This window comes from Rhinoraja longicauda, chromosome 27 (genome assembly GCF_053455715.1).
Source record: "Rhinoraja longicauda isolate Sanriku21f chromosome 27, sRhiLon1.1, whole genome shotgun sequence".
Classification (NCBI taxonomy): Eukaryota; Metazoa; Chordata; class Chondrichthyes; order Rajiformes; family Arhynchobatidae; genus Rhinoraja; species Rhinoraja longicauda.
In genome coordinates, this window is record NC_135979.1 from 8,645,928 (window position 1) to 8,656,801 (window position 10,874).

Consider the following 10,874-nt stretch of genomic DNA (forward strand, 5'->3'; position numbering starts at 1 on the left):
CTCAGCTGTAAGGTTGCTGCCTAACAGTGACAGAGACCCAGGTTCGACCCTGACTACGGGTGCTTGGCTGTACAGAGTTTGTACGTTCTCCCCTGATGCTCCGGTTTCCTCCCCCACTCCTCCCCCACTCCAGGGTGGCACGGTAGCGCAGCAGTAGAGTTACTGCTTTACAGCGAATGCAGCGCCGGAGACTCAGGTTCGATCCTGACTACGGGTGCTGCACTGTAAGGAGTTTGTACGTTCTCCCCGTGACCTGCGTGGGTTTTCTCCGAGATCTTCGGTTTCCTCCCACACTCCAAAGACGTACAGGTTTGTAGGTTAATTGGCTGGGTAAATGTAAAAATTATCCCTAGTGGGTGTAGGATAGTGTTAATGTACGGGGATCGCTGGGCGGCACGGACCCGGTGGGCCGAAAAGGCCTGTTTCCGTGCTGTATATATATGATATGATGATATGATATGATAAAGACGTGCAGGTTTGTAGGTTAATCGGCTTCGGTTAAATGGTAAACAGTCTCCGGCGAGTGGGAAAGTGCTAGTGTACTGGGATCGCCGGTCGGCACGGACTTGGTGGGCCGAAGGGGCTGTATCTCTAAACTAAAATGAACGCACCAAGGTACAGTGACAAGCTTTTTTGTTGCGTGAGTTCCAGTCAGCCCAGTCTTCATTTTCATTGAATTTCATTTAATAGACCTTATTGTCTTTCAAAAACTGTACACCAGACGAGTGCATATTTGAACGAAATTCCGTTGCATGTGGCTCACAACGTAACACCGAACAATAAAAATAGATAAAATAAAATAAATAAGTAACTCGCACATAAAAATAATGGCGGTGGATTATTGGGAGTTCAAGAGTCTGATGGCTCGGGGGAAGAAGCTATTACCGAACCTGGCTGTTCTGCTCCGTGTGCTGCAGTACCTTTGACCAGAGAGCAGCAGGGTGAACAGTCCGCGATGGAGATGGGTGGGGTCTTTGATAATGTTGTTGGCCTTGGTCAAGCAGCGTTTGTGTGCAATGTCTTGGATGGAAGGAAGTGAAGTCCCGATGATTTTCTCGGCCGTCCTCACCACTCTCTGCACGGACTTCCAGTCTGAGGCTTTGCAGTCCCCAGACCAGACAGAGATACAGCTCATTGGCTTGACTTCTTGAGTGCAATGCCGAAGATTAGGCAACATCCACAGAATCATCCGTAGACAGCAAAGGCTGAAGAATTATAAATTAAGACGTACAGGTATGTAGGTTAATTGACTGGGTAAATGTAAAAAATTGTCCCCAGTGTGTGTAGGATAGTGTTAATGTGCGGGGATCGCTGGGCGGCGCGGACTTGGTGGGCCGAAAAGGCCTGTTTCCGTGCTGTATCTGAAATCTGAAATCTGAAATAAAATATGAAAATAAGAGAAAATGAACACACAAAGGAAGCATGCAGGTACAGCAGGCAGTGAAGAAAGCCAATGGAATGTTGGCCTTCATAACAAGAGGAGTTGAATATAGGAGCAAAGAGGTCCTTCTGCAGTTGTGCAGGGCCCTAGTGAGACCGCACCTGGAGTACTGTGTGCAGTTTTGGTCTCCAAATTTGAGGAAGGATATTCTTGCTATTGAGGGCGTGCAGCGTAGGTTTACTAGGTTAATTCCCGGAATGGCGGGACTGTCATATGTTGAAAGACTGGAGCGACTAGGCTGTTATACACTGGAATTTAGAAGGATGAGAGGAGATCTTATCGAAATGTATAAGATTATTAAGGGGTTGGACACGTTAGAGGCAGGAAACAAGTTCCCAATGTTGAGGGGGTCCAGAACAAGGGGCACAGTTTAAGAATAAGGGGTAGGCCATTTAGAACGGAGATGAGGATTTTTTTTTTCAGTCAGAGAGTTGTAAATCTGTGGAATTCTCCGCCTCAGAAGGCAGTGGAGGCCAATTCTCTGAATGCATTCAAGAGAGAGCTAGATAGAGTTAAGGATAGTGGAGTCAGGGGGTATGGGGAGAAGGCAGGAACGGGGCACTGATTGAGAATGATCAGCCATGATCACATTGAATGGTGGTGCTGGCTCGAAGGGCCGAACGGCCTCCTCCTGCACCTATTGTCTATTGTCTATAAAATCTTCATCTACACTTTCATAGATCAAACCGACAGGTTGCCTTGGTCTAACCAGCCCTCATCGAGAACGAAAGTCATCACAAAACAAAAATCAATATTTGAGCTTATTTTAATTTTCTCACAAAAATTTATTTTCTTTAAAACAAAAGTTTTACAATCATTCAGAAACAAATCAGATTATTTTCATCTGGACTCCACTGAAAAAAATGATTGACATTTAAAAACTCCAGCCAGAGCTGTGTGTGTTCTGCGAGGTTACTTTCCAATAGTCCCATGTTAACTTCCATTTAAGGACGATAATACAGTCAGCAAGATTTTGCTTAAATGTTTAAATGATTATGGGACCTGGACTCGTATCCATCCCTGGTTATGGATACGAATTCCAGGATAGGTATATGGTTTCTCTTTGTCCATCCGGTGGCCCCTAATGGAATGGAGATATTTCAATATTAAAAGATATTTCAATATCTCCAGAGATATTCCAATACAATGATCTAACTCGGAAAAAACAACGATTTGCTACCTTGTAATGTGCAATGATGCTCTTGAGGAGGTACCTGACATCGTGTTGGGAAAGGATAGAGGTAGTCTCACTGTGCCGTTTGCTTTGCATTGGGTGTCAGCTACATCTCAGTGAATCGCACTCTCACCCGTAGTCAGAGGTTGCTTCAGAACTTCAAATATTCAAGCATACAGTCAGAGTCTGAACCCATCCTGCAGGTTCATCGGAGGCTCACCTCCAGGGCAATGGATGATGCTTTTAGTTTAGAGATACAGCGCAGAAACAGGCCCTTCGGCCCACCAAGTCCGCGCTGACCAACAACCCCCGCACATTAACACCATCCTGCGCACACTAGGGACAATTTACACTTACACCAAGCCAAATAACCTACATACCTGCACGTCTTTGGAGTGTGGGAGGATACGGAAGATCTCAGAGAAAACCCACGCAGGTCAATAGTCAATAATCAATAGTCAATTTATTTGTCACATACACATAAATGTGCAGTGAAATGAAAAATTACCCGCAGTTCGAACGTACAAACTCCGTACAGACAAGCACCCCGCAGTCGGGATCGAACCCGGGTCACTGGCACTGCAAGTGCTGTAACACAGCAACTCTACCGCTGTGCCACCGTGCCGCCCAAATGGAAGAGAACCAAAATGTGTTATTCTTTAGAAGGGGAGATCTCCCAAGCAGGGTGATCAATGTTTGTTCCCAATCACTAAGTTACTTTGATAGCAATGACTGATGGATTCAACTGCATTTATTTCAATGCAGCCAGGTAAAGCAGACTGACTCAGGGCATAGATAGAAGGATTGGACAGGAATATTAGAGCAATATTAGCACAATATTAGAGAATATTAGGGCGGCACAGTGGTGCAGCGGTAGAGTTTCCGCCTTACAGCGCTAGAGACGGGTTCGATATTGACTACGGGTGCTGTCTGTACGGAGTTTGTACGTTCTCCCCGTGACCGCATAGGGAGATCTTTGGTTGCCTCCCACACTTCAAAGAGGTACAGGTTTGTAGGTTAATTGGCTTGGTACAAGTGTAAAATGTCCCTAGTGTGCGCAGTGCGGGGATCGTTGGTCGGTGCGGGCTCAGTGGGCCAAAGGGCCCGTTTCCGCGCTGTATCTCTAAACTAAACTAAGCTACTGCAGAGACGTTATTGAATGAGGGACAGGAATGGCAGCTCTGAAGTCTGTGCCCAAAAGCTTCAGCTGGGACGGAACTGGAGCTGAGAGGAGGAGGAGAGAGTTGCAACTTTGATCAGGGAGAACATGACTCGGTAGCAAGGAAGGCAAATGCAATGCCGGCGTTCATTTCGAGAGGGCTGCAATACGAAAACAGCGATGTGATGCCGAGGCACTGGTCAGACCGCATATGGAACATTGTGAGCAGCTTTGGGGGAAGTTTACGAGAACGATCCCTGGAAAAACCGGGTTAACAGACGATGAACGTTTGACGGCACTGGGCCTGATGCCTGACCTTGTCAAGTGGATAATGAGGAGTTAGTGTACACTTCAAAAAAAAAAAATTGACTATAAAACACTTTGGGGCATCCTATAAAACATTCCATGAATGTACAGGCAAACCTTCCTAAACTGAGCTGTACTTGGGCTTGGATGTACTTGTTATATTAAATGGAGAGTTTTATATCCAGGAACACTCCTCCAACATGAATATTTTTTTAAATTGTTTGGAAAGGGAGTTTCATTTTTGCACAAGGTAAAACAATTCCCCATTGAATGTGGGATAATCATATTTTGTAATGTTGCACTAATCAGCCATCCTTTACGTCACGACTTCAAACAAGACTTGCAAGATCAAAGACGGATAGTAGTCTTAAGAGTTAAATAACGAAAAATAAATACTTGAAGATTCAACCTGCTCCAATTCCCCTTCCTTTAAATGAGCAGGTAAAGCAGCGACAATATTGTCTTTGCAAATGGAGTTGGATTTAAGGCGTCTTCAGCCTGAAGAAGGGTCTCGACCCGAAATGTCGCCCATTCCTTCTCTCCTGAGATGCTGCCTGACCCGCTGAATTACTCCAGCATTTTGTGAATAAATACCTTCGAGTTGTACCAGCGTCTGCAGTTATTGTCTTATCCTCCTTGCTTCTCTACACTGTTGACTCCATGGGACCCTCATGGGCCTTCTTACAGCCGTACAGCCACTTGATGACCCGAGCGTTCCTCTCAATGACGGAGATACCCAAAGACATTTGCTCATGGATCTCTCCTTCATAAAGTCCTTCCCCATCTCGGCTCCAGCGGGAAAATCCGCTGCTTTCACTCTCGGCCTCTCCGGCGCTGGGGAGCCTGGGCGAGGTGGAGTCCGAGCTGGCAGAAGAGGACCTCGCCAGCCCGAGGTGTTCTGCCACTTCCAGGTCCAGGCCACAGTGATTGAAAAACCTGTCCTGTTCCGACAGGGCCAGGGAGCCGCGTAGAGGGGGGTCAGAGTTTGAGCGTCGCAAAGTCCTGTTCCGTAAAGCAGCTCGCCCGTCAGCCTCCGCGGCCTCACTCGGCAGGGGATGCGCGTCGGCGATGCGGAGTGGTGGTGGCGGAGGGCAGCCAGGGAGTTCCTCCTGGGAAACGCGGAGGACGCGATGATTGTCGGCCTGGACGCGCCCGGCGTCGTTGAGGTGACAAGTGCGCGGCTCGCCTTCAGAGAAGGGCCCGCCGTCCTCCTTCACGATCACCTTCGGCAATCCCAGGGAGGCTGCCTGCTTGTCCCTCATCGACCCCTGGAACAGTCGTCGAATGAAGCTGTAGCCCCTGGTGGACTCGGCGCCCCCTAGCTTGCAATCCCGCTTCTGTCGGTAGATGACCAAGGAGTCTGGTCTCATGACTCTCTTGGAGATGGTCCTCCTGGGAACTACAGTGTCAGGGGATGGCTTGACCAGCAAGGCATTCCTGGCGTTGTTGAGCTCCTCCATGTTGGCATTCTCTTTCCTGGAGTTAAACTCCTGGCATGGGTCTCCCACACCGTGTGGCCCCTTCCAGTTCCCAGTGAAGGGCAGAGGCGACGCACGAGGCCCAATGATGGCCTCCAGCTTGGCGGCCATCGCCTGCTGACTTTTAACGTACTTGGGCTTGTCCGCTTCGAGCCTCTCGACGGCGCTCAGCGCCCGACTCCTGTTGTCGCTCTGCATTTGCTTGCGGAGATACTCCGGCCCTCTGTTCAACAGTCTGAGGGGTGGAGGGGAGCTGGCCGGCGAGACTGGCTTCATTCTGCACCCGTCAGGACAACTCAAGGAGCCCACAGCCAAACCCAGCAGCGGCAGCATTCAGACCAGCGTTGCCATACCCAGCTCACCGAAACCACGTCTCCTGAAGTCTTCCAACAATCCAGCTCTGCTGTGGTCAAGAACACGCATGAGCGATGGGTCGTTTATCGTGTAAAATCAGCAAGGCATGGGATCAAAGGCCTTCTGAGCGCATCCATGAAGGCACACCACTCTGCACCGAAAACTTCCGTCTCCACTCCCGCACGCCCTCCTGAAAAATAAATCAAAGCACAAAGTGAGTCAGTTTAAAAACCTTTCGACTCGACCCTTGAAACTACTTTGACTTCGGGCGCTGACTGATTCACCACCACAGCATCACCGTTCCCAAGCAGACGGTGTCAGCTGGCCCTGCTCAAAGGCAGACCATGCACACGATGAACCTGGGGTGGCACGGTGGCACAATGGTAGAGTTGCTGCCTCACAGCGCCTGAGACCTGGGTTCAATCCTGACTACGGATGCTGTCTGTACGGAGTTTGTACGTTCTCCCAGCATGACCAGCGTGGGTTTTCGCCGGGTGCACACTCCAAAAATGTGTGGGTTTGTCGGTTATAGACAATAGGTGCAGGAGGAGGCCATTTGGCCCTCCGAGCCAGCACCGCCATTCAATGTGATCATGGCTGATCATTCTCAATCAGGTTAATTGGCTTCTGTAAATTATCCCTGGTGTGCAGGATGGAACGGGAGGGGGATCGCTGGTCAGTGTGGACTCAGGGGGCCGAAGGGCCCGTTTCCAAACTATACATCTGAATCTAAAACTAAAGAACGTTTAGTTTTTTTTAGTTTAGAGATATGGAAACAAGTCCTCCGGCCCACCGACCAGCCACCTGACACGCATATTAACACTGTCCCGCACATACTAGGGACACCAAGCCAATTAACCTACAAACGTGCACATCTTTTGGAGTGTGGGAGGAAAGCGAAAATCTCAGAGAAAAGCCACGCAGTCAGGGGACAACGTACAAACAGCCCCCGTGGTCGGGATCGAACCCGGGTCTCTGGCGCTGCAAGCGCTGTAAGGCAGTAACTCTACCGCTGCACCACCTGAATGTCTTTGAACTGCACCTCATAATCAAAACCCAATGAAATAAGCTCAGAACAACCAATAAAAATTCAAGAGGTGCATTATTTTTACAGACCAAGCACCTCTCATTATCTCCTGATTATATAGCTGTCCATAAGTAGAGGTTTAGGTTTGTTACCGTCACCGGTACCGAGGTGAAAAGCTTTCTCGTTGCATGCGATCCAATCGAAGCAGAAACACGTCACATAATTACAATCAAGCCAAACTCAGGTACAATGGGGTAGAGTGATGGGAAAGATAGAATGCAGAATACAGTTCTCAACATTTAGATTTAGATTTAGAAATACCGCGCGGAAACAGGCCCTTCGGCCCACCGAGTCCGCGCCGCCCAGCGATCCCCGCACATTAACACTATCCTACACACACTAGGGACAATTTTTACATTTACCCAGTCAATTAACCTACATACCTGTATGTCTTTGGAGTGTGGGAGGAAACCGAAGATCTCGGGGAAAACCCACGCAGGTCACGGGGAGAACGTACAAACTCCGTACAGACGGCGCCCGTAGTCGGGATTGAACCTGAGTCTCCGGCGCTGCATTCGCTGTAAGGCAGCAACTCTACCGCTGCGCCACCGTTGTAGCGCACCAGTTCCAGAGACAAAGTCCAATGTCCGCAATGAGGTCGAGGTGAATTGGATGGAACCCGAGCTTATAAAGTGCTTCACAGTCAATTGTACTTTCTATTTTCAAGAGTGGTCAAAGCTAGAATGTGGAACGTGGCAGTCAGAACCCAGCAAGCTCCCACCATGTGATAGCGTGCAGATAATCTGCTGGCATTTGCTGGTTAAGGGATAAACATTGGTCAGGACAAGGGGGGCTTTTTACGCTAGGACTTGAGGAAGCCTCATCAAAAAGGCAGTTGTCGACATGGCAGCACATCCTCAACCTTGCACTTGATTGCAGATGGGTTTCCACACGAGATAACCTGAATCGGACCATGATCAACCAGTCTGATGAAGTTTCTCGTCCCAAAACGTCACCTATTCCTTTACTCTAGAGATGCTACCTTACCCACCGAGTTGCCCACTTACCCGCTCCAGCTTTTTGAGTCTATCTGTGATCAACCACCTTCCATTCAGAGGTAAGAACAAGACGCACTGAGCCACGGACAATACAGAGGCAAAAATCCGTCCAGATACGACTTGGTGGTTCATATCAACACAGAGATACATGACCAGTGTACCACATCAGTTAAAACAACAGAGAATCTGGTGCAAATCAGCAACATTTTCCAGACGGTTCAAAATGCCTCATTAATTATCTGCAATTAATTATTGTGACAGACAAGCTGTGGCACACTTGCTATGGGCTTATCCCGAGAGAGCACCAAGCACTGTTTGGACGTGCATTACGTATACTTGTGTGATTAGATCTCATGAAAGAGGCCGAGAATTGGGAATAAAACTCTATTGTAAGATCGGCACAAAAAGCTGGAGTAACTCAGCGGGACAGGCAGCATCTCTGGATGACATGGATGCTTGACGTCTCGGGACGGGGCCCCTCTTCAGACTGAAGGGACCCGACTTGAACCATTGCCCATCCATGTTGTGCCCATTCTCGTGTAGAGTGGTCCAAATATCCCAATTACCCTGCTTCCATCGCCCGGCTCGGCCGCGAGATGTTTCAGCGCCCGGTGCGACTCGGCCCGCGGGGACTTCCATCCCCTTGCGGGGACTGTGCGGGTCGGTCGGGGACGAGCTGTCTGTCCGTGGGCGTGGGGAAGAGAGTGGAAGTTTTGTTGCCTCCATCACAGTGAGGGGGTGTTTGGAGTCACTGTGATGGACGTTTGTGTTGGGGTCATGTGTCTTGTGTTCTTTTTTTTGTGTGACTGCTATGTAGTTTCGTTCGGTACCTTGGTACCGAATGACAAATAAAGCTCTGTTGAACTGTTCTTATTAGAAACTTTGGATCCTTGTGTTTATGCGAAATTCTTTTGAAACTCACTACCAGATTTGTTCTTCCACGCTTTGTGCATTGCAGATCATCGTTTTGCTCAGTGACGCCATAATACTTTTAACTTAAGAACTTAATACAAATTGGTTGAGGAAAAAAACAAAAACTTTAGAGAGTATGAAGCCATACTTATTTTTAGACCGCAATCACTTCCAATCCATTCCAAACCTCCCTCGTGGTGTTCTAAACGTGCTCCTTTCTGCTTTATATAGTGCATGACACCACAGTGAAGCCCAATTTCCTCACCACCACCCTCCACGTGGCAAGGACATAGTTAGAAAATAGGAACAAAGATCAAAGCCGCCAGACTTTAATGACAAGCTTGTTATTTTGGAGTTATATAGCATTTCATGGCACATAAATAAGCTTTCGAATTTTGGACTTTAACTGATAATGACCAACAAAAAGCACCCCCAGGGACCTATGCAGACAAAACAATTTATTTTCTTGCGTTTACTTTCTACGTACACGGACCAATAACATTCCTTTGGCAATGTATTGTATATCACCCATGTACTTGCTTTTCATAAAGCAGCTTTTAAATCATGGATATTGTATGCAGACAACTGATCAACAACATTTATTTGTGAATATGTAATAGTTTAGAGGTACAGTGCGGAAACTGGCCCTTCGGCCCACCGAGACTGTGCCGACCAGCGATCCCTGCACACCAAAACTATTCTACACAGTAGGGATAAATTTGCACCACTTGGTATTTTGGTCAAGGTTCCAGCATCTGCAGTTCCTTGCCTCTCCCCGCGGGTTAGACTGTTGTTGTGCGGTTCATTGCATTACAATGAAAAGATGAAGAAGCTGAAGGACTTTGTTTCAATTACAGCATGGCAGGACATTGCTTGGCTGACATTACTGTCTCCAGGCAATATTCATTGCTACCACTGGGCTGTAAGCTGCCCGAGGGAAATATGAGATGCTGTTCCTCCAATTTGCGTTTAGCCTTATTCTGACAATGGAGGAGACCGAGGGCAGAAAAGGTCTGTGTGGGAATGGGACTGAGAACGAAAGTGTTTAACAACCGGTAGATCAGGCAGGTCCAGGCGGACTAAGCAAAGGTGACGATGTGTATTGCAGAATAAGATTGCAGGGTCAAGGTGACTTTGTTCAACCAAGCGTTGGTGCTTTGACATCATTCCAGCCTCTTGATGACCACCGGATTGTAGCGCACAAGGTTAGTGCTTCCCTCATGCTCCAGCACTCAATGGAATAGATTTACAGCCACGAAACAAGAGTAATTCAGAGATCAGTAGCCTGGCAACTAGAATCTGCGACAAAGTCAATCTCAACTCAAGTGCACTTTGCATCCGAGGAAACACAGAAAAGGCATTGTAAATTCCAAGGCTCTGGCCGAACCACGACTCTCAAAGCTCACGCTCTTCTGTTGAAGAAACTGAAAACAATTGCACCTCCAGCAGCAGTTAGTTAAACTCTACACGAAGGGTTGCCAACTATCTCACTCCTAAATAAGGGACAAGGTGACGTCACCGCTCTGCGCCCCACGTGACCTCACCCAGCCAGCGGCCACGTGCTACCGCGCCACCGATGGTGGCCGCCCGGGCCGGGAGGCGGGTTGCTACACTGTCCAGGCCCACAATGTCCGAGCCTACAGTGTACCCCGGGCCTAATACAGGACAAGGGCGGTCCCGTGCGGGACAAACCAATTTAGCCCAATATACGGGATGTCCCGGCTAATACGAGACAGTTTGCAATCCAATCTACAAGTGACCCATGCTAGAAACTGGGTACAGGTCCACCACCGATTTTCTGGCACCCTTGGTTCCAAAGCCCAACAGGGTCCTCTGTTGGTCTACGAGAAGAGCCCAATGGTGCTGGAATGGTTCAGGGGGGGCTTCCGGGGGTGGGATTTCAAGAGCCCTCACGTAATTTTGTGCAGATAAAGGAGGTGCCACCAGTTGCCGGACAAACAGCGG

The 10,874-nt window shown here is 48.5% G+C and overlaps 1 protein-coding gene across 1 annotated transcript; it reads right to left on the reverse strand.

The window, feature by feature from the left end:
- Positions 1-4,694: 4,694 nt before the first annotated feature.
- On the reverse strand, positions 4,695-5,834 carry fam110d (family with sequence similarity 110 member D). The gene has a single exon (XM_078422895.1). The coding sequence runs from the start codon at positions 5,832-5,834 to the stop codon at positions 4,725-4,727; it is 1,110 nt and encodes a 369-aa protein (XP_078279021.1). The 3' UTR covers positions 4,695-4,724.
- Between the last annotated feature and the right edge of the window lie 5,040 nt (positions 5,835-10,874).